The sequence below is a fragment of the Physeter macrocephalus genome, chromosome 2 (assembly GCF_002837175.3).
Source record: "Physeter macrocephalus isolate SW-GA chromosome 2, ASM283717v5, whole genome shotgun sequence".
In the NCBI taxonomy this organism is placed as follows: Eukaryota; Metazoa; Chordata; class Mammalia; order Artiodactyla; family Physeteridae; genus Physeter; species Physeter macrocephalus.
Window position 1 is genome coordinate 88,298,769 of NC_041215.1, and position 24,921 is coordinate 88,323,689.

At 36.8% G+C, this 24,921-nt stretch overlaps 1 protein-coding gene across 4 annotated transcripts in view; it reads left to right on the forward strand.

Moving 5' to 3' along the window:
- NUP35 (nucleoporin 35) overlaps positions 1–19,639 on the forward strand; it is a 37,578-nt gene extending 17,939 nt beyond the window's left edge. For all 4 annotated transcript variants that reach the window (XM_007115855.2, XM_007115858.4, XM_007115856.4 and 1 more), the window contains 5 exons: positions 12,901–13,042; positions 15,668–15,737; positions 16,496–16,624; positions 17,853–18,017; positions 18,989–19,639. In XM_007115855.2, the coding sequence (XP_007115917.1) occupies positions 12,901–13,042; positions 15,668–15,737; positions 16,496–16,624; positions 17,853–18,017; positions 18,989–19,066 (584 nt within the window). In that variant the 3' untranslated portion in view covers positions 19,067–19,639. The remainder of the gene's footprint in view (positions 1–12,900; positions 13,043–15,667; positions 15,738–16,495; positions 16,625–17,852; positions 18,018–18,988) is intronic.
- The last annotated feature ends 5,282 nt before the right edge of the window (positions 19,640–24,921 follow it).

The window sequence follows — 24,921 nt, forward strand, 5'->3', positions numbered from 1 at the left end:
TTTTTTTTCTTGCGTCATCATCCCTATCTTCTCTTAGTTCTCCTCCTGCGACGGGTGTTTTTTTTTTTTTTTTTTTTTTTTGGGGTACGCAGACCTCTCACTGTTGTGGCCTCTCCCGTTGCGGAGCACAGCATCCGGACGCGCAGGCTCGGCGGCCATGGCTCACGGGCCCAGCCGCTCTGTGGCATGTGGGATCCTCCCGGACTGGAGCACTCACCCCCGTCCCCTGCATTGGCAGGCGGACTCTCAACCACTGCGCCACCAGGGAAGCCCAGTCCTCAATTCTTTTCATTCTCTTTTCTTTATTCTGCTCTGCTGTAGTTATTTCCACTATTTTATCTTCCAGGTCACTTATCCGTTCTTCTGCCTCAGTTATTCTGCTATTGCTTCCTTGTAGAGAATTTTAAATTTCATTTCTTGTGTTGTTCATCATTGTTTGTTTGCTCTTTATTTCTTCTAGGTCCTTGTTAAACGTTTCTTGTAATTTCTCCATTCTTTTTCCAAGATTTTGGATCATCTTTTCTATCATTACTCTGAATTCTTTTCTAGGTAGACTGCCAATTTCCTGTTTATTTGTTTGTTCTAGTGGGTTTTTACCTTGCTCCTTAATCTTCTGCACATTTCTGTCTTCCCATTTTGCTTAACTTACTGTGTTTGGGGTCTCCTTTTCGCAGGCTGTAGTTTCATAGTTACCGTCGTTTCTGGTGTCTGCCCCCAGTGGGTAAGGTTGGTTCAATGGCTTGTGTAGGCTTCCTGGTAGAGGGGACTGGTGCCTGTGTTCTGGTGGGTGGGACTGGATCTTGTCTTTCTGGTGGGCAGGACTGCGTCTGGTGGTGTGTTTTGGGATGTCTCTGACCTTATTATGATTTTAGGCAGCCTCTCTGCTAGTGGGTGGGGGGTTGTGTTCCTGTTTTGCTAGTTGTTTGGCATGGGGTGTCCAGCACTGGAGCTTGCTGGCCGTTGGGTGGAGCTGGGTCTTAGTGTTGAGATGGAGATCTCTGGGAGAGCTCTCACTGACGGATATTATACGGGGCCGGGAGGTCTCTGGTGGTCCAGTATCCTGAACTTCGCTCTCCCACCTCAGAGGCTCAGGCCTGACACCAGGCTGGAGCACCGAGACCCTGTCAGCCACATGGCTCAGAAGAAAAGGGAGAAAAAGAGGAAGAAAATAAATGAATAAATAAATAAAATAAAGTAATTAAAATAAAAAAATTTAAAAAACATATTAAAATAAAAAAGTAATTAAAAAAAAGAAGAGAGCAACCAAAGCAATAAACAAATCCACGAATGGTAACAAGAAGTAAAAACTATACTAAGATAAACATAAAAATCAGAAACAAGTCAGTCTCAGGCGGCAAACCCCAAGGGTACAGCTGCTCCCGAAGTCCACCACCTCAATTTTGGGTGGATTCGTTGCCTCTTCAGGTATTCCCCAGATGCAGGGTACCTCAAGTTGATTGTGGGGATTTAATCTGCTGCTCCTGAGGCTGCTGGGAGAAATTTCCCTTTCTCTTCTGTGTTTGCACAGCTCCTGGGCTTCAGCTTTGGTTTTCGCCCCACTAGTGCGTGTAGGTTGCCCTCAGGCTTCTGTTCCTGCTCAGACAGGACAGGGTTAAAGCAGGGACTGATTAGGGGGCTCTTGCTCATTCAGGCCGGGGTGGGGAGTGTAGGGGTAAGGTAGTTAGTGACAGAGGCCATGACATTGCCACAGCCTGAGGCGTGCCGTGTGTTCTCCCAGGGAAGTTGTCCCTGGATCATGGGACCCTGGCAGTGGCAGGCTGCACGTGCCCTGGAGGGGGTGTGGGTAGTGACCTATGCTTGCACACAGGCTTCTTGGTGGCTGCAGGAGCAGCGTTAGCATTTCTTGCCTGTCTCTGGTGTCTGCTCTCATAGCTGCGGCTCATGCAGTTTCTGGAGCTCGTTTAGGTGGTGCTCTGAATCCCGTCTCCTTGCACACTCCATAACAATGGTCTTTTGCCTCTTAGGTAGTTCCAGACTTTTTCCCGAACTCTCTCCTGGCTAGCTGTGGCTCACTGGCCCGCTTCAGGCTGTGTTCACGCAGCCAACCGCAGTCCTCTCCCTGGGATCTGACCTCCCAAGCCCGAGCCTCAGCTCCCAGCCCCTACCCACCCTGGCTGGTGAGCAGACAAGACTCTCGGGCTGGTCTGCACCGATCTTCTGTGTGGGAACCTCTCCACTTTGCCCTCTGCACCCCTGTTGCTGCGCTCCTCTCAGTGGCTCTGAAGCCCCCCTCCCCCACAGTCTCCACCAGTGAAGGAACTTCCTAGTGTGTGGAAACTTTTCCTCTTTCACAGCTCCCTCCCCGAGGTGAAGGTCCCATCCCTATTCTTTTGTCTCTTTTTTCTTTTGCCCTACCCAGGTACGTGGGGAGTTTCTTGCCTTTTGGGAGGTATGAGGTCTTCTACCAGCGTTCAGTAGGTGTTCTGTAGGCGTTGTTCCACATGTAGATGTATTTCTGATGTATTTGTGGGGAGGAAGGTGATCTCCACATCTTACTCCTCTGCCGTCTTGAAGGTCCACCTTTCATCCTATTTTTAATTAAAAAGTTTTTTTTCTTGAGAAGTTCTTTCATTTATCTATCAGCTCTCTTCTCAGGTGGTATACCACTTATATGTACTGAACTAGAATCCTTATTTGTGTTAGCATATTATTAATGGGGTAAGTGTGATATTTAGATTATAGCAGTTTTTGGCTGCTTTTGTTGATACCAGGAACTCAGAATTCTGATAGTGTTCCCAGAAGGCGGATAAAGGACTAATTTATCTGTGAGGAACCTTTCCCTGACACTTTTTCTGATCTGGGTTAGCTGTTCCTTGTATGTGCTCCTATAAAGCTCTCTCTGCTAGGTTCTTATCTTTCTCCATTACTGGGTTATGATCTAAAGGGCAGAGATTCCTTCTGTATATCTTCATTGTTTACCTGTGACAGAGCTGGGTATAAAGGGACCTCAGTAAATGTTGGTTGACTGAACAGATTGATGGATGTAAGTTGTGAGTTGAATGGTGGCCCCCAAAATGATATGTTCACATTCTAATTCCTGGAACCTTGAATATTGCTTATGTGGCCAAAACATGATTAAGTTAAGGATCTTGAGAGGGGTAGCTCTCAAGGACACTTTAGTGAGTTAAGGAGAGAGGAAAAGAGGGGAAGATAATCCTGGTAATTACCTGGATGGGCCCTAAATCCAATCACAAGTGTTCTTAGAGGCACAGGGAAATTTGACACAAACAGGAAAGACAGAGGAGAAGGTGATATGAAATGAGGCTAACTTTGGTGTTGTAGCCGTAAGCCAATGAACACTAAAACTTACCAGTGTCACCAGAAGCTACAGGGGCCAGCAATGAATTATTTCTTAGTGCCTTCAACAGGCGTTTGACTCTGCTGAAAACTTATTCTTGGACTTCTGGCCTCCAGAACTGTGGGAGAATAAATTTGTTGTTTTAAGCCACCCAGTTTGTGGTAGTTTGTCACAACAAAGGAAACTCATGTATATATATTGTGTTTTGAGGCAATGACATCCCAAAACCAAATGATGATTGGAATATTTGTGTCCAACTTGGCATGGCGTAGTTTTTCTTTGATAATATTGAGTCACCACTAGCCTTAATGTAGATTATATTGGTTTCTTATTGCTGCTGAAACAAATTATCACAGATTATAGTGGCTTAAAACAACTCAAATTTATTATCTTAAAATTCTGGAAGCCAGAAGTCTGGAATGGGTCTCAGTGGGCTAAAATCAAGGTATTAGTAGGGCTTCAGTCTTTTCTGGAGGCTCTAGGGGAGAATCTTGGGTTTTTTCCCCTTTTCCAGCTTCTAGAAGCTGCCCATATTTCTTGGCTCCTGGCTCCCTACCATCTTCAATGCCTGCGATGGCTAGTTGAGTCTTTATTTCACATCATTCTTTTCCCTCCCCATTTATGGATCCTTGTGATTGTGTTGGGTTCACTCTGTTAATCCAGCATAATCTTCTTGTTTAAGATAAGATGATTAGCAATCTTAATTCCATAGCATCCTTAATTCTTCTTTACCATGTAATGTAAATTCCATAGCATCCTTAATTCTTCTTTACCATGTAATGTAACGTATTCACAGCTTCTGGGTATTAGGACATGGACATCTTTTGGGGACCATTTTCTGCCTACCACATAAAGTTTTTAAAATTAGTCACCAAAACTTATTTCGTTTCATGCCAGACTATCCATAGTGCCATTTATTGGTCTCTAATTTTGGTGGGATAATATTTTATATTTTAGTCAAAAGAATAAATGCAGATTGTCTTAAAAAGTCAAATAGTACTTAAATACTTATAATGAAATGCAGCAGTCTTTAGCTTTATTCCTCACAAATAGCCAGTCCAGATCTTAGAGCTATTCCTTTTGGAATTTACCTCCACTTAACTAAATGAGATGCTGTATTAGCTTTCTGTTGTCACTGTGACATAATACCATGAATTCAGTGGCTTAAAACAACTCAGATTTATTCTTTTATAGTTCTAAAAGTCAGAAGTCCAAAATCAGTTTCACTGGGCTAAAGTCAGGTGTTGATAAGTCTGGTTCCTTCTGGAGGCCCTAGAGAGAATCCATTTCCCTGCTGTTTTTTGTTTTGTTTTTTTCCAGTTCCTAGTGGCTACCTATATTCTTTGGTTTGTGGCCTCTTCTTTCATCTTCAAAGTATATTGTATCACTCCAGTCTCTTTCCATCATCACATCACCTCTCTCGTAAGGACAGTAGTGGATATCTTGGGGGTCCACCTGAATAATCCTGGTTTATCTTCTCATCTCAAGATCCTTAATCATAAATGCAAAATCTCTTTTGCTATGTAAGGTAACATTCATAGGTTCCAGGGATTAGGGTGTAGTCATCTTGGAGGGCCATTACTTAGTCAGCTGTATATGATTATATTGCTAATTCTTTTTTTTTTTTTTTTTGGTGTTTTAAAAAAAAATTATTTATTTTTGGCTGCGTTGGGTCTTCGATGCTGCACATGGGCTTTCTCTAGTTGTGGCGATCGGGGGCTACTCTTCATCTTCATTGTGGTGCGAAGTCTTCTCATTGCGGTGGCTTCTCTTGTTGCGGAGCACGGGCTCTGGGCACGTGGGCTCAGTAGTTGTGGCGCACAGGCTCAGTAGTTGTGGCACACAGGCTTAGTGGCTCTGCGGCATGTGGGATCTTCCTGGACCAGGGCTCGAACCCGTGTCCCTTGCATTGGCAGGCGGATTCTTAACCACTGAGGCACCAGGGAAGTCCTATAGCTAATTTTTTATTTTCATTTTTAATATTGCTATATTTATCTTAATGTAGGGGAGATAAGATATAATTATCTTCAATTACCTTATCTGAATATAATTAAAATATATCACACTTTATTCCTTTGTCAGTGTATTATTATGTTTATGTAAGCACTGTTTAGTTTTGCACCAAGTAGTATTATTATAATTTATTCTTCCTGTAAAATGTTAATTTTTCGTTAGTTAATAATTTTTTCTTTTTTCCATTTGTCTAATTTTTCTATGTGCCATTTGCTCATATTTTAAGCAAATATTCTGCTGCTATGATACATATCTATCTTAAAAATGCTCAAACATAGTTTCAAACACATCTTTGTTTTGTTTTAAACTGAGAACTTCTCATTCTCAGCTTCTTTTTTGGCTGTTTCCTATATCATCATGATGTACAGCTATCATCTTAGGACTTGCCTTAGCAAGTTTCAGAGTTGAGCTATTTTTCCTAGTTAACATGTTTTCTTCTTAGATAATTTCCTAATTTTGGTGAAGAACATATATGAGTAGCTTTCTAAGAAAGCTTGCATGGGAAATTAAATTTAAGACCTTAAGTTTGAAATGCTTTTTATCTTCCTTAAAATGGATTGCTAGTTTAACCAAGTATAGAATTCTAGGTTGGAATTTTGGAGGCATTATTTCTTTGCCTTCTAGCTTCTAGTGTTCTGCAGAAGTCATTTGTAGTGATGATTCCTGAGTTGTTGTATGGGGATTGGTTTCAGAAAATTTAAGATCTCTGTAGGGTTAGTGTTTTCAGTTTCACAAATGTGCCTTGGTCTGGGACTTCCATTTATTTTTCTGGGGAATTGGTGGATCCTTTAAATCAAGACACTTACCCTGAGTTCTGGGAAACTTCCCTGTATTTGATAATAGCTTTCCCTCTGTTTTGTCTGTTCCCTCTCTCTGGAATTTCTTCTGTTTGTGAGCACTACAAAGATTTCTGAATTTCTACTTTTTCTCTGTGAGAGTACCTTTTATATCTGTATTCTACTTTCTGAAAGATGTCCACAATCTCAATTTCCAACACATCTAATAATTTTTTATTTTATTTTAATTTCCAGTAACCTTTTTTGTTGTTGTTGCTCTCTTAATGTACTTAAAGTGTAGCATCCTTTTCTTGTTTCATGGGTAAAATAACTTATCAGTGAGGTTCATGTTGGTCTTTTATTCCTGCTCATATTGTCTGTTGCCTTCTAGTTCTTTTTTTTTTCTCTCTTTTTTTTTCACCTCTTCTGCCTTTCTTGGTGAAATGAGGCACTAAAAAGCTACTTGGAATCCGTGTGTGTATGTGTATTAACAATGCTAGGAAGGGGGAAATTGGTGGAGAGAGGCTGTTTTATCTCTTTTTGGGCTTCACTGTAGGAGGATTGGACAGTTAGGTAGATTTTTGTTTGGAAAAATCTCTGATTTTAGCATATATAGGTTTTTCTCTTAAGTTTCCCAAAGAAGAATTCTGTAATATTCAGTCTTAATGTCTAAGCTGGTGTTCTGAATATAGAAAGGGAGAAGTCTTCTTTTCTTTTTTTTTTAATTTAAAAAATGTTTAAAATTAAAAAACTTTTTAAAATCTTTATTGGAGTATAGTTGCTTTACAATGTTGTGTTAGTTTCTGCTGTGCAGCAAAGTGAATCAGTTATACGTATACATATATCCACTCTTTTTAAAATTTCTTTCCCATTTAGGTCACCACAGAGCACTGAGTAGAGTTCCCTGTGCTATACAGTAGGTTCTCGTTAGTTATCTATTTTATATATAGTAGTGTATATATGTCATTCCCAATCTTCCAGTTCATACCACTCCCCCCATTCTCCCCTTGGTAACCATAAGTTTGTTCTCTACATCTGTGACTCTATTTCTCCTTTGCAAATAAGTTCATCTGTACCATTTTTCTAGATTGTAAATGTAAGTGTAAGTGATATTATACAATATTTATTTTCCTCTTTCTGACTTCACTCTGTATGACAATCTCTGGGTCCATCCATATCTCTGTAAATGGCACTATTTCATTCCTTTTTATAGCTGCATAATATTCCATTGTATATATGTACCACATCTTTTTTATCCATTCCTCTGTTAATGGGCATTTAGGTTGTTTCCATGTCTTGGCTATTTAAATAGTGCTGCAAGGAACATTGAGGTGCATGAATCCTTTAGAATTCTGGTTTTCTCTGGATATATGCCTAAGGGTGGAATTGCTGGGTCATATGGTAACTCTATTTTTAGTTTTTTAAGGAACCTTCATACTTTTCTCCGTAATGGCTGTACCAGTTTACATTCCCACCAACAGTGTAGGAGGGTTCCCTTTTTTCCACACCCTAGGAGAAGTCTTCTTTTCAATATGCAGATTTTCACTTACTTGCTTACATAGTTTTTCTCCACTGTGACTGGGACCCACTGAGTCCTGAGCCATTGAGATTCCTTTTCCTCAGGGACTAAAGCCTTGGTCTCTTGGGGGTGGAGTGGCTGGGTAAGATGAGGAAGGGCCATTTCATCCTGTATTATACACTCTTAAACTAGTTTTCCTTGATTTCAACAAGGAGCCTCTTTCACACCTTTCACAGTTTCTGTGGTCTCCAAAACCTGGGACTTTCTAGATTGACTGTCATTAGGTATCTGACAGGGATTAGAGATGAATACAAGTGTTCAGTTCGCCATATTGTTTTGGTTATTGTTGTATTCATTGTTCAGTATTATTCTGGGTACAAAGAGTTTGTCAAACCGAAGAGTCTAAGGAAACAGTCCCTACAAGATTGCTCTCTCTTCAGGTGCCAGCTGCAAGTTTGGGGGTCCCCAGGACCACCCTCACTTCAGACCTACTGGCTGCAAATTCAAGCTTTCCCAAGCCCACTCTAAGGTTGGATAATTCACTGGAAAGACTCAGGACCCACTGAAAGTGCTATACTTACAGTTAGTTTTATTATAGAGAAAGCAGACAAATTAGAACCACCTAAAGAAAGAGATGCGTAGGCTGAAGACAAGAACTTCCGTGACATGTTACCCTCCTGGCATTGATATATGGCACTATGCACAGAGTATTGGCAAGTAGGGAGCTCACTGGAGCCTCCATGTCCTGAGTTTTCATTGGCGTTTCATTACATACAAATGACTGATTGAATCACTGATCAAGTGGCTAAACTCAGTCTCCATCCCTTCTGCCCAGAGGTGACCTTTTTTATAACATGGATGGTCTTCATGGTTGGTCTTTATGGCGTGACCTACCCTCACCAGGAGTCACCTTGTTATCATAAGCTATCAGGTGCTCTTGAGGTTGAGGGGCCTGCCAAGAGTAATGAAAACACTCCTGTCGCTGGGGAAATTCCTAGGGTTTAGAGGTTGTCTCCCAGGAACCTGACAAAGGCCAGACATCTCTCTGGGCTGAGGCCAAATTCTTTATTATACATTGTGCTATGTTGTTTCATGGTAAGAAGGTAACAACACTGTCAGGAACCTCTTTTTCTCCCAAGTTTCATATGCCATGTATCTGTTCAAAATTCCTACTCTTTTTATCTCTTTTATTTTCACTGAGGTTAGTTGTCTATTTTGAAATAATTGAATCTGGTCTTTAATTGAAGACATTTTCATAAAGGGTAGTAAGTTCTTTTGCCCTCCACTTCAGTCTGATCTTAAGAAGACTTAGTAGTGATTTACAAATGGAGACACATTACAGTTCAGTTTGATGTGGTTTGCTAGGCCCACTTTATTTTCATCTTATAAAGCATTGCATGTGAGTACCAGAAGTCTGATTGAAAGGAAGTAAAATCAGTGGAGCAATGAAACATTAACAAGGTGGGGGGCAATTATGCTAAAGTTATGTAAATAGTTTTAGATTATTTATAAGTAATTATGTTTTTCAGAGTAGTTGACAGGACAAAAATTAGATTGCTTATTCGTTTGAGACTTAATTTTGATTTGTTTTATTTTTAAAAGTCATAATGGTAGTCTCATTTCGAGACTTCCATTTAATTTCTTGCTTGAAGGTTATTACATGTTGTAGCAGAACTAAATTGTACCTTCTTAATGGTAATGCAGGATATAAAAATTTTGAATTGGCTTTAGGTTTTATACTAGAATGCCTTTTACCATCTTTTTTGTGTTAAAGGCATGTCTTTGTAGTAAGAACTAAACTTATTTAAGCTTATCTTTTGCGTGCTTCTCTTTATTTCCTAAAGGGGTAGTTGATAAGTTGGTTGATTGCAGACACTTGTCAAAGTGGGGTGTTTCATTTTAAATCAGCCTCATTTTATTTTTTTATTTTATTTTTTTTATTTATTTTTTTTTTTTTTTGCGGTAGGCGGGCCTCTGACTGTTGTGGCCTCTCCCGTTGCGGAGCACAGGCTCCGGATGCACAGGCCCAGTGGCCATGGCTCACGGGCCCACCCGCTCTGCGGCATGTGGGATCTTCCCGGACCGGGGCACGAACCCATGTCCCCCACGTCGCAGGCGGACTCTCAACCACTGCGCCACCAGGGAAGCCCCAGCCTCATTTTAGAAATGTTTTGTACCTATTAAATGCATCCGTGGTGATGAGGAAAAGAGGAATTGCTAGGAAAAAGAAAAATTGCTAGATGTATTATAGCATGTATGCAGTTTGACATTCTTTTCAGTTATTTACTTTGTATTGTCTCTTTTAAGTATGAACTCAATTTTAAAATTAGATAAATCTATAAGACTGAGCCATGTAATGTACTAGGATTCCATGTCCTTCTTGTATATCTTTTTGTTTTCTCTAGAGGTAATAACTGTTACATACTTTCTTTTGCTTGATTACTATTGTAAAAATATTTGAATATTCGTTTCTCATTGCTAAATTCTTTTTTGCCTGGTTACTCAAAAACTGAACATAAGCAGTCAGTTTTGAGCATCTTTGTTTTCTAGTAGGGTCTAGGATAGTGTTCTGAATTAAATATATTCTTTAATAAGCCTAGTAGATCTGAGGTGATCTGAAATGTTTTTTTTTTTTTCCTTAAGGAAAGGCTACATTAATGGGTTAAATTAGATTAATTGTGGTCTCTAAATTTGACTCCAGATGAAGTAAAGAGATTCAAGTTGTATGGCATAAAGAATTAAGAATTTTGAAATCCTTAGATGACCATATTTTTCCTCTTTAGTTAGAATCACATTGTTGCATTGTAGTTTTTACTTGATTGATGCCTTTGGCTTTTAATTCTGTTGAGGTTATAGTTTTGGTTTAGTATTGTTCGGAGGCAAGAGAATGGACATCATTCCTGGAAGTCTTTTATTTTAGGTTTGACTGAATATATTTGTGCTGTTGATGCAAAAGAATAATTGTACCAAGTGCATCATTTATAGTATTGAAGTTATATATTGTTAAAACAGTTAACTTTTGTGAGTTCTTGTCTACCTAAAGTTTCATTTGATTCTGGGAGTAACATATAAGTCTTCTGTTACAGGTTAATTTATGGATATAATAAAGGGAAACTAACATTTAGTAGAGTTAATGAGATATAATTGACATTGTGACGTTGTGTAAGTTTAAAGTATACAGTGTGTTGATTTGATACACACTGTGGTCATTTTGATATTACAAAATGACCATAGTGTCTTAGCTGACATTTTTCATCATGTCACTTAATTACCATTTCTTTTTTTGTGGTGAGAACCTTTAGATCTACTCTCTTAGCAGCTTTTAAGTATATAATACAGTATTTTTAGAGGTAATCACCATGCTGTACTTTAGATCCCCAGAACTTACTCATCTTATGACTGGACGTTTGTACCCTTTGACCAACAACTCCCCATATCCCCCAGCCTCTGGCCCCTGGTAGCCACAAGTCTACTCCTTCTGTGAGTTCTGCCTTTTTTACATTCCACATATAAGTGAGGTGATAGAGTATTTGTCTTTCTCTGTCTGACTTCTTTCACTTATCATCATGAACATCATGCCCTCAACATCCATCCATACTGTAGGAAATGGCAGGACTTCCTTCTTTTTCATGGCTGAATAACATTCCCTTATATATACGTACCACATCTTCTTATCCATTCATCTATTAATAGACCTTTAGATTGTATCCATATCTTGGCTCTTGTGAATAGTGCTGCATTGAATATGGGAGTGCAGATATCTGAGATCCTGTTTTCATTTTCTTTGGATATATGCTCAGAAGTGGGATTGCTGGATCATATGGTAGCTCTATTTTTAATGTTTTTGAGGAACCTCTATACTGTTTTCCATAGTGTGTGCAACAACTTTATTGTCCCACCAACAGTGCACAAGGATTCCTTTTTCTCCAAATCCTCACCAACACTTATCTCTTCCTTTTTTTTTGATGATAGCTGTTGATGAGTTGATATCTCATTTTGGTTTTGATTTGCATTTTCCTGATGATTAGTGATATTGAGCACCTTTTTTGTGTACCTGTTGGCCATTTGTATGTCTTTGGAAAAAAGTGTATTTAGTTCCTCTGCCCAATTTTTTATTCGATTGATTTTGTTTTTGTTTTTTTGTTTGTTTTTTTGCTATTGAATTCTATGAGTTTCTTATATATTTTGGATATTTACCCTTATGTATATGCATGTTCCTTTTCACCCTTCTCTGCTGTGTTATTATTTTTTTCTTGTAAGATTTTCTGTTTTCTAACATACTAGGTATTTACTTGTCTTTCTTCCACTAGAATTCAAGCTGTATTAGAGATTTTTTCCCCCTTTGGTCTAACTTGTTCATTACTGTATCTTTAATACCTAGAATAATGCTTGGTGTACATTTAAGTGCTGAAAAAATATTTCTTGTATGTGAATCATTATTACTACTCCACAGATGAAAAGAAATAGTCTCTGCTTCTCAGAAATGTGTGGTCTTAGTAGGACAGAGCCTCTGAGATAAAATGAACACGTAAAGTGTTTAGCTTGACGTGTTGGACGTGAAGTACTCATTAATTGGTAATTATTGTTGAAGAATAAGAAAAGAAAGAACAGAATCAGACATTTCAGATAGAAATGACCTGAATAAAAGAAAACTGCTTTCACATCTTAGGGACTAGGGTAGATACTGTTTAGGGGTATGTTGAAAAAATAAAGTTGGAACTATATTGTGGAGACCAACCAAGACATTTGGATTTTGTTTTGTGTGTAATGAGGAGTTACTCAATTTTTTTAAGGCAGAGGTGTCATAATGAAAGTGGTAGGTTTGGAATATGAGTCCAACAGAAGTCCTTGAGGTTGACTGGAGATCCTTCTGCTGTAGGCTTAACTGGAAATTAATAAAACATTTAGCAAATTTATAATAAATAATAAAACATTTGCAAAATCATAAATTATGCTCAAATTTTAATGACTTCCTCTCAAATTGTGTGGTAGTATATAATTATCATTTGATTATAGTGTGTATTTTGAATTATTTATGGAATTGCCAACTTTTTTTTTTTTTTTTTGCGGTACACAGGCCTCTCACTGTTGTGGCCTCTCCCGTTGCGGAGCACAGACTCTGGACGTGCAGGCTCAGCGGCCATGGCTCACGGGCCTAGCCGCTCCGCTGAATTGCCAACTTTTAATGTACTTTTCCATTTAAAACTAAAGCTTTGATATTTTAAATGAAGATGTTTATATTGGTAACTAACTTACTAAATATACTAATATAGGGCAAAGTATGTTTAGTCCAGCAAACATTGGTCAACCACGAAAGACAACATTATCTCCTGCCCAGATGGATCCTTTTTATACTCAAGGAGATTCTTTGACATCTGAAGATCACCTCGATGACACTTGGGTGACTGTGTTCGGGTAAGGTTTCTAGATTATTTACTTAAAAAAAAAAAAGCCCTAACATTTTCTAATGAGTATTATCAAACATATAAAAAAACTAAAACAATTGCACAGCAAACACCCTTATGTACCCACCACATAGATTCTGTAGTTGTTAACAGTTAGCTACATTTGTTTTATCTACCATTAATTCATCTTTTTTGTTGTTGGTGTACTTCAGAGTAAGTTGCAGACATCAGTACATACCACCTTGACATTTCAGCATGTATATTATTAAGTAATGTTTGATTTTTAATAGTTTTTCCATCATTTATCTGTATGCCTCTTCTCAGATTATCTTCTCTTCAGCATATTTGCTGGATATTGGAAGAGGGTTGTCCCTTTAGACTTAGGAAGCTCCTTTCTCTCTTTCTTGTGACTGTGTCTCTGCTTATATTGGACTTAATCAGTTTTGAACTAACAGATTGAATTTCATTTGTATATATATGTATACTATGTCACAGGGTTGATACTTTCTAGCTACAGAATATTGAATATTAATAGAATATTAATAGAAAATTAATGTTAATTGAATTAATAGTCCTAGATGCATTTGAACAGAGTTTTAGATCTAATAAAGTACTTTAAAGCATCTTAGAGATCCTATTGCATCATTTACATATGAGAAACCTGAGGTATAGACAGATTAAGTGATTTACTCAGAGGCTTACATCTAGTTATTAGTAAAGCTCATCAAAAACCCAGGTCTTTTATTTTCAGGCTGTGATTGTTTATACTGTACTACATAAGGTTGGTTTCTGAAAGTGTGATGTCATACTGTTACTGGACCTTACTATATTTAGTTTTGGGGTTTAAAAAAATATAAAAACATATGCGCTCCTTGATGGAAGAACAATGCACAGTAAATATTAGTGGACTTTATATATTCAATTTATTTAAAATTCAGAAGAATGTGTAAGAATATGGTGAAAAGTTTTCCTTCCCACTTTTTCCCCCCAGATAGTTTTTCTCCCTTGTAAGGCAGTAATTGCCACCTGTTTTTTTGTGTAACCTTTCAGAGAGATTCTTTGTCACTGATTCTGTTTAGGTAATAAGCAGGGTCATTGCTTTCCCTTGCTCTCCAGAAAGCCCATGCTCAGCCATATGTCCATAGCAGTTGGGCTGACTGCTGCTGCTTCTTTTTTTTTCTTCCCTTTTATGTGTTTAAATTTTTGTATTCTCTTGTGAAGTAAGTGGCTGTATGTTTTTTAATGTGTCTGTCCACTCTTAAGTGTTTTTCAGGTTCAGTAGTAATGCTGTCACTTTTAAGATTCCTCAGTAATTGGATAAATTACTTGAAGTACTTCTGTTAGCCCTTCATTTTTAAGATGTACACTTTCCCAGCTATTTATTTTCTGTTGGTTTTATGTTTCAGTAACCCTGCATATAAGTTTAATTGCAAGAACAGAAACATTTTCTTCTAAGGTATAAAATATTTTATTTTGATTATTTATAGGGAAGTACATCTAAAGTACATTATATATCTTCTTCCTTTGATAATTTAACTTTTTCCTGCTGACTCAGGGTCATCATGAAATATCATTTATTGTTGTAGGGTGATTCTTTGACAGGACATTGGACTGCTTCTACTCAGAGTGGTCCTAGACTCTTGGAATTATGTTTTATTTCTCAAGTGCCTGCATCACTTGCAACCATTGTTTCTCCCTTTTGTTTTAATTTTTTTTAAGTTCTGCTTTGTAGGCACCCTAACTCATTTGTTGTTTTTCTTTGGGATTAGAAATCTTATATCCATATTTATGTAACATAAAATAAATTTCCAATCCTGAATGCAGTGAGTATTTTAGTCACATAGATTTTAATGTGTGGAGTTTCCCATTTATTTTTGTGACTTACATTTTTTCCTTTAGGGTTGTAATCCAAGCTCCAGATAACTGAAGTTACTGGTTACAGAAACTCCAGATTTTCAAGCTGAAAATAGCTTTATTATTTGTACTATAAAAGTTATATCTCATTGTAATATTCAAAGCGTATAGAACTTTATAAAGAAGAAAGTAAAAATCACTTAAAATTTTCCCATACAGAGATATGGCTATTAAAATTTTGGTAGCAATCCTTTTAATTGATTGTTTACCATTGATATTGGTTCTGACTATTTTTGTTTCAGGAATACATTTCTGAACTTTCAGGTAGTGCTCAATATATATTGATATGATTCTATATAATTTAAAGTTCTTTCCCCTTTAATAACCATAGTAGTATATCGCAACATTTCCCTTTCTCTCTCTCATGCATGTGCGCACACGCATGCACACACCCACACCCACCCATGTAAAATAAGTTATTTATAGAACTGTAACTTCATAGTACTTTTCTAAGGATTATGGTAATGACAGTGAGAGTAGAAGGTGGAATTTGGGGCTGGAGAAAAGTGGCTGAGTCAAAACTAATTTTAACATAATTTGCTTTGGGGTGATGGGCAAATGAATAGATTTAGCTAATATAGGGGAAAATAGGATGATCAGGGTCTCTTATTAATGTACTAGACAGTTAGGGGGAGTTTATCGTGAAACACTTGTAAGGTAATTTGCATTTGTATTATCGAAGTTGACTGTTCGGACAACTTTTTGTCCCCCGCAACCCCAGGTTTCCTCAAGCATCTGCTTCCTATATATTATTACAATTTGCACAGTATGGAAATATCTTAAAACATGTGGTAAGTCTTAATTCTTTTCATTTCAAAATTTAGGCTGAGGAAAGATAACCTGTGAATCGAGGGAAAACTTTGCTGCTGAATGTAGTCTGTTTTTCTTCCAAACTTAAAAATTTTTCTTTTTTTTTTTTTTTTTTTTTTTTTAAAGTTTTCATAGGATGTACCTATCTATTGGAGTTTGGAAGGCTGGTAGTTGCATAGTATTTGATAAAAAGGGATAAAGAGAGAAGATAAGAGAGTGAGAGTTTCAGGCTTCCCCCTTTTAAAAATAGTTCACAGTGTCTTCAAGTTTTCCAATTTGAGCTTGTTTTATTGGGGATAAAGGAAAAGGGAGATGTTTCTAACTTACAGTTCTTAGAGCTCTTTTAGCTGGCAAGTTATAAATAACAAATCTTTTTTCTATTATTAGAAATTGACTTAACTCCTATGCAAAATCAGATTGATGAATACAGTTTTTAAAAAATTTCATAGCAAGTGTTGATAAGACCTTTTTATAAAAAACATTATCTTTTGAGAATCACTTTGCTTTCAGAGAATATTTGTCACATATTCTTTATATAAGAGATTTGAGAACTATTGAAATGTATTGAAATTGTTTAATAGGATTTTTGTTGAATCCTAGTATACAGCTTTTTACAGGGCATCAAATAAAAAGTGGAAGCAGATTTATTTCATATGTTTCTGTTTTCTAATAGAACTCATTAAGTTTAAATTTTATATACTTTGTATTTTAATTTAAGAGAAAACTTCATTTTTTGCAGATGTCTAACACAGGAAATTGGATGCATATTCGTTATCAATCTAAACTGCAGGCCCGGAAAGCTTTAAGCAAAGATGGGAGAATTTTTGGAGAGTCCATCATGATTGGTGTAAAACCATGTATAGATAAAGTAAGTTATTGCTGGTGTAAGAAAAGCAGTTTAATTTATATGCAGTGCACAAGTATAAGTACTAACATTGGTGGTTATGTCACTTTGCTTCACTGTGCCTCTTATTTTTTAAAATGTGATGGATGATGTTACAGCACTCTTTTATGGTAAGTCAAAGATATTTATTCACAAGACTTTAGAGGTAATACATCCCAACCCCTTCACTCTACAGATAAGGAGGCCAAGAGGACTTAGGTAACTTAACCCAGAGTTGTTAAGGTGAAGCCTGCATTCTAGGTCTTATAACTTTTAACCCATTCCCTTTTTTGTGCAAAGCAACATCAAATTCTTTACCTCAAAGGAGTGGTGCTATTTCAGAATGAAATATTTCATATGAATGGTAACTGAGGGTTAACTTTCAAAAGCTGAAGCTTTTTATTAGTCATTTCTACTTTAAAATATTTAAATATTATTATATATTTATATACGATAAAATAATACTGGGCACAATTTAAACTTCGTGGCTTGTAAAATCACGATCATTCTTTTTTTTTTTTTTTTTTTTTTTTTGTGGTACCATGGCTCACGGGCCCAGCCGCTCCGCGGCATGTGGGATCTTCCTGGACCGGGGCACGAACCCGTGTCCCCTGCATCGGCAGGCAGACTCTCAACCACTGCGCCGCCAGGGAAGCCCCATGATCATTCTTTAAGTAAATGTATGTGAACTTCTGCTACCTACCAGGCACTGTGCATGGGACTTATGTATACACACTAGTGCACGAAGCAGACATGGCTCCTGTTATCATAATCTAGGATCACTGAGTAGTTGTGTAATTATTACGTTGTGCTGTAGCAGATGTTTGCAGAGGCTAGAGGAAAATTTGGGGTTACTGGATATGAAAAAGCACTGGACTTTGATGCCCCACACCCCTCAGGTTCCCTAAGAATTCTTTTTTTTTTTCTTACTGATTTTCCGTAGTGTTTGTTAGGAGATTCTTACTCTTGAGAGTCTGTAGTTTTCTTGAGGATATTTGAGGTCATTCAAGTGATATTTCTGGTTGAGCATTAGATCTCATATGCTAGCTAAGAAGCACATATTGTTTTATCAACCCTAAAGTTATTTGAAAGTTTAATTAGATGAAATAAAGTACGCTACTTTTAATGAAGTTTTCTTTGTAAGTAGGACATAATAGTGGATGATATGTATTATGTTAATAAACAGAGAAGTTCTTTGTCTTTATTTCTCTAGAGCGTTATGGAAAACAGTGACAGGTGTGCTTTATCATCTCCATCTGTTGCCTTTACACCACCAATCAAAACCTTAGGTACACCAACCCAAACTGGAAGTACTCCTAGGATTTCTACCATGAGACCTCTTGCTACAGCATACAAAGCTTCTACTAGTGACTATCAGGTATTTTAAAAATTGGATAAAAGAATATACTTTAAGGGCTGCAGTGCTTAGCATGTTTAACTTTTTCATTGGATTGATTTGTATGCCATTAAATATTTCCTACTGAAGTTGATTGGCTTGATGAAACCTATAAACTTTGCATTTTTAAATTTCCTATTTTAAAAATTAGAATTTTAGCCAGTTGGAAATTTATCTTGAATTTAAAAAAAAATTCTTTGCCATTTTAAAAAACATTTTGAGAGTTAATTAGTTTAGTTTTTTCTAAGGTGTGTTGCATACATAAAAAGTTTCTCTTGTGGACATCTCTGGCATGAGGGAATGTTAAATCCCTATTAAATTGATAACTAAATTTGATGATGTCGCAAATGAAGAACTTTCAGGTTGGAAGTAGCTTTGGTTATCAAAAGAAAACATTGACCAGTCCCTGTTTCAAAACTTCTTATTTCAAAAAAGCTTAAAGGAAAAGTTCATTATATTCATTGAAGAATGCTAGAAGTATTATGACTGTCATTCAGTATTTTATTGTCACCTGCTTAATTAACCAGGAGTTCTGAACTTGCCTAGCTGCAGACACAGGTCCTGAGATAGCAAATAAAACACTTTAGTAGGGCAGTTTGATTTCCCTTGAAATTTGGGGATCATTCTAGAACTGGTTTAATTTTTCCCTTTAGTTTTTTTTTTTCTTTAAACCAGTATTTTAAAGTCCTTATCTCTTTTAGCTTTTGTGTTGTTTGTTCAGTTTACTAATTTAAGGAGCAGATGTAATTTGCCTTGCCAAAGGAATACAATTTTGTTATTCTTAAAAGCATAAGGATGTTCTAAGCAAGCCTATATTTTAATTTTTAAATATACAGTTTATTGCTGCAAATCCACCTTAGTGTTTGGCACTTTTAAATTAGCCGTTAACTGAAGAATTGACTATGATACTAAAGAAACCATAACCTTACAATTGTGTGTGTTTTTTTTAATAGGTTATTTCTGACAGACAAACGCCAAAAAAAGATGAAAGTCTTGTATCCAAAGCAATGGAATACATGTTTGGCTGGTAATACAGTAAGAGCTAAGAACGCAACTACAAAGGAGAAGGTTGCCACAATAAAACAGACTTAGCAGGGTACTGCTGGGTTTCCTTCGGTTAGTTATATAACCACTCTTGACAGTATCGTATAGCTGTCTCATACTTCCTTTAGAAGCCTTTTTCTTAAAGGATACAGCATATTTGTAACTTGCACTTTAAACGATGCTTGAGATACATTTTAAAGAAACAAAAAATCCCTGTTATAAGATTTTGTGCTTTCTGTGATAGTGCATGCTTAAGTGCAAAAAACTCATTGATTATTGTAAATTATGTAATTGAGTTTGTAGTGAGGCTTTGTAGTCTTCATGAGTTGGTGAGGTGAATTTCATGAAGGGTAACTGTACAGCTGATTCTAACAAGACACAAAGATTATAATTAACAATTTGAATTATGGTCTTTTAATTTAGATGATATTTAATATTTTAATTATCCTTGTTTATATTTGTCCTGTCATGGATTGTCATCTTTCAGTCTTGTAAAACCAACACAGTCTTTTAAAAAACCTACTGAAGTTTCTTGATAATAAACTTGTCAATTATATGTATTGAGCAGTTTTTGAAAGGGTGATTTATTAATTAGTACAAGAAGTTTGAAGTCTTTGCAGAAATAGAGAAAGTATGTCATGAACCTCCATCCACCTGTAATCCAGCTTTAATAACCATATAACCATCACTATTTTCTTAATTTCTAATATCCAGTCCTTTTAAAAATTTCCCAATTGTTTCCAAAATTTGTTGAATTTTATGTTTGGTTTGTTTGAGTCTCTGTCGAGACTAGGTCTACACAGTGTGTTTGGTTTTGTCTTTGGAGTGTCTTGAAGTTTAAATTAGAGTTCCCCTGGTCTTCCTCACTATTCAGTACACCATGATTTGTTGAAGGAACCATGTGAGTTGCCTACAGAGTGTACCACAGACTGAATTTGATCTAAACAAGAATAGCTTTCTTGTTTAACTAGTTCTGTCATTTGTCCCATATCCTAGAAGTTATATCTAGAGAAGTTTAATTAGATCAGCAGTCTCATTGTTTTGAGCAAGAATACTTGATAGTAGTATAGTATACTTTATGTTAAACCATGAGGCATTTAGATCTGGTTTGTCCACTTTTAATGGTTCTCAGGTTGTTCATTGGGCATGTGGGCAAAAGCCAAACACTGTCATTGGAAAGTTCCCCATAAACTTTTTACATAATGTATTTAAAAGCATGCATTAATGATACTTGCCTGAATCTGTTATTTCATTAAGATTTGCAAAATGAGGATTTTCCAAACCTATCATTCCTGTTGCATTTATTAGTTGGAATTCTTTCATGTAGAGGAACCTTGTTCCATCCATCCATTAGGGCTATTTGGTTATCATGGAATACATTCATACCAGGATAGCACGATAAATATTTAATTTGTTTCCTTTATTGGTTTTCAGAGTTATTTTTGGTGCCCTGGCAACCTCCACTGCTGTCCTGAGTTAAAATTTTTTTTCCTTTGGTATCACTATGCACTTATGGCTTTTTAAAATTCACTATCTCAGTCACTTGCAGTCATCACTCTTTTATTCAAATTATCCTCCTTGGCCAGTGAGAACCTCATCAAGCTGGCACTTGTATGAAAAGGAGGTTTTAATTGACATGATATTTCACCATAATACATGTATCTAGGTAATCTGCATCTTTCTTTATCTTTAATACATATCTATAAAGAATAACTAAAGTAACACATTGTATAGAAGGTTTTGATATCCTTTTTAAATCACAGCAAACTACCATTGAAGACTTGTTTAGTTCTTAGTTCTCTGAGATGAAGTGAAACTAAGGAATGTACTGGCATGGATGAAAATCCATTTATCATTACATTTATAGAGTATTTTTCATCTGAAACTTTTAAAGTCTTTTCCACCTTAAAATAGTATATTTTATATCCTGTTTCCTTACATACAGAACTCAATTATTCAAGGTAGATCTGGATACTTTTCCTATTAAACTGTTGGATTTGTATTTGAGTTGTACACATTTTTGTAAAAGGTCTGTGGGTTTTATTTTTGAGAGGGCATTTTATTTCCGTAAACCTCTATGGAGCATGAAGTTTGCTTTCTGGCTAAAAATATTTGTTTGCTATGTTTGGGCTAGTTATTTTTACCCAATATTGTATCATACCTGTCTTTGTATCCATCACATCCTTTATTTAAAAAGATCCAGGAAATACATAAATATATCAAACTAACACTTTGTATACCTCAGACTTATACAATGTTATATGTCAGTTGTATCTCAACTTAAAAAATACAATAAAACCAACAAAAATACAAAACAAAAGTTAAAAGCCAGGAAAATATGAGGAAACTGCCACATTTTCCAATACTATACAGAGACAGTAGAATCTGTGAAGCTGGAAAAGTTACCTTGAAACAAGCCTCATTTTAAGGTTCAGAAAAGCTGATTTCACACAAAAATAAGTAAGTAACATAAAACTGTAGTCATGGGACTTCCCTGTGGTGGCGCAGTTGTTAGGAATCTGCCTGCCAGTGCAGGGGACATGGGTTTGAGCCCTGGTCTGGGAGGATCCTACATGCCGCAGAGCAACTAAGCCCATGTGCCACAACTACTGAGCCTGTGCTCTAGAGCCTGTGAGCCACAACTGGTGAGACCACGTGCCACAACTACTGAAGCCCACGTGCCTAGAGCCTGTGCTCCGCAACAAGAGAGCCACCGCAATGAGAAGCCCCTGCACCGCAACGAAGAGTAGCCCCCACTCGCCGCAACTAGAGAAAGCCCGCGTGCAGCAACAAAGACCCAATGCAGCCAAAACTAACTAAAAAAAACAAAAGTATAGTCATGCAAAGTTGTTTAAAAAAAATAAAGAGGATAATGAACAAAATTTCCCATAGACATTGAAAGCACACCAGAAAGGCATGCACATAAAATAGAACAAAATTATGACCTGTTATTTAAAAATAGGTTCTAAGATGTTTTGGAAATGCTGCAAAATATGAAAGGATACTAAAAATCAGAATTTGAAGAACTTGAGAAAATATTAGAAATAAAGGAAAAAAGTTTAGAAATGAAAACTAAACGAGAATACACACAAAAGTAGATGAACAACAGATAATGCCTTATGGAAATACAATGTAAAAAAGGATGATGGCTTTAGAAATCAGAAAAGGTATAGAAAGGATTTATAGAAAAGTGACATTTTAGAGATTAAAAAATATATATATACTGAACAAAACTGTATGAAGAATACTTTGCTGAAAAAGAATATTTGGAGCTATATACTGGAAGAACATCTTGTCTACCTAAGAATATTTTCCCAGTTATAAACTGGGTTTGGCTATCTAGATGAAAACAGTGACTTAGAAAAGCAAGACTTAAATACAGTACTGTGCCAGGAGAAAATGATACATTTAAGATATTTGCGGGAAAAAAATGTGAGCAGATTTTATATCTAAGAAAACTGATCTTTTAAAAAATTGAGGTAGCAGTGGTTTATAATCTGTGTTTTGTGTGTATGACATTGTTAACGACTTCTGTATACATTATATCATGCTTACCACCAAAAGTCTAGTTTTCATGCAATTGACCCCATTTACACATTTCCCCTTCCCCCACCCCCCTTTCCCCTGTGGTAACCACCAGTTTGTTCTCTGCATCTACATGTATGTTTTTCATTTTTAAGTAAAAGTCATTGCTCAGACAATATCAGTATGCAAGAATTCAGCTTGCGTATTTGAGCACTTCCAGAGAAGTGGACTAGAGAATGTGCTCAGACAAGCTAAATAACTAGGAAGATGTTGACATAAAGTCTGTGGTGAGCATTAATTTTGACATCACATCACTAGACCAAAGTGCTGACCAGGTTTATTGCTTGAAGCTCAGTCCATTGGGTGGGTTTTCCCCTCATCACTTCATTCAAGTCCACTCTGAATCTAATATGGCAGCAGTCAGGTTTTGGCTTACAGCAACATATCAAGCCGATCTGTCTGAATCAAGCCTGGATTTTTTTCTTCTGTCAGCTGATGGTAGTGAACTCAAGTCATAGATTGTGAGTTGAGGGAGAGGTGTTCAGTGTCTTGGAGGTAAGTGACATGGGTTTCTGGGTCACCTTGTCATGAAACTGGGACCCTGTGGACCTCATTGTGCCCCAACCTGAATGTGCCATAGGTTACTGTTAACTGTTATGCTGGCCCAGTCTCAGGGCTTCGTGGAGCTGACAGTACCGAGCTTATGAGGGACAGCTCTGGTCATGTATTTCATACGCTTTGATGTAATTGATGATTAGGTGTTAAGTCACTTGTCCCAGTACCCTCTCTCACTCTGGGCTCCACTAGAATCTTCTAAGTAACCTGAGAAATGGGCTGAAGCACTTTCTCATTGATATTGGGTTGTCTCCAAAGTCCAGAAGCCTACCAAAAAGAGATTTACCAAGTGCTGTGTCTCTTTGTTAACGGTAGGAGGAGCAAGGTGCAATAATTTATCCTTTAGGAGGAGGTGTCTTAGCGTGCCCCAGACCACTGGACTCATAACTTCACCAATGTGGTAAACCTGAATTTTTGTGGTTTACCTTCTACCCTCTGGCATACATGTACCTTACCAGAATGTCCAGAGTATTTGCCACTTATCTTTTGCAGGTTCAATGAACATGATGCCATCAATGTAGTGGATCAGCACAATGTTCAAATGATCCAGAGTTCTCTGACTATATATTGTGACTGGCCTGTGAGACAGACATGGGCTAAGGTTCTGTCACCTGGCTTCCTTATGACCCCACTTTAACAGGAACCATGAGAACATTTTGATTCATCATGTCAACTAAGACCCTGAATTTAACAGCCCTTGGAAATATCACTGTATTCCTCGTCTTCAGTGCACTCTGAAAAATGAGGAAGACTTGCTGTGGCATTGAAAATTACTTCCTCAGTTGGAGGTGGGAGAAACAAATACTTTCTGTATCTTTTTGAGTTTTCCTTCTTTTCACTCTTTTTCCTTTAAGTCTTTATTTCTTGTATTTATTCAGTCTTGTGTGCCTTCTGGTTTAGTCTTCATTTTGAAATGATTTTTCCTTTGGTTTTTGATTCTTTTTTGAATTCTGTACATCATTTTTAGGTTTCTAATTCTGATTTATGTTGTTATTTCATGCTTGTATCATTTTATTGATGTCTTTTAGCTCAGTTTGAAACAGAAGTTTATAGGTTTGATCTTTTTAGGCTTATGTCTTTCTGGTGTGCTTTCATTGTCTATAGGGATGTCATTCTTCTCTTTTTTTCTCATAATAACATTGTATGGGATTTGACCTCACTACTTTGGTCTTGCTCATTTTTATATGAAATTAGTTTTCCTGAAATTTAAGAAAGGGTAAGGTTCTAGGAAGCCTTGCTAACTTCACAGTGGTTCCTTTTGTGTGTATGTGTGCAGAGTTGTTGGATGTTTTTGTAGATGAAGAACTATGGTTTTGTTACCAACTATATTTTTTGGCAATTAGAGTGAAGAAATGTAGAAATGTTTTTAGGAGAAGAAGTTCTGCAAAGAAACTGTTGTTGGCTAAAAAGGTAGTAATTTCTAGCTTGAAAGTTTGTGGTCAAATTCCCTCATTCCCTTCTGAAATGTTGTTTTGCCTTTTCTCCAAAATGTCTTAATCAGGTTTTATAAAGTGTTGTAAATCTAAAGAGCACTTTTCCTTTCCTTCCTTCCTCTTGTTACCTGATCCTAAGTCTTTTAAAGTTCTTATCATTGATTTGTCAAATGTTTATTTTGTCTTATTCATTATGCTAGTTGCTAGAGATTGAGCAGAAATAAGGCATGGGACTTTGATCTTTTTTCTGGGACTCAAGATGATTAATT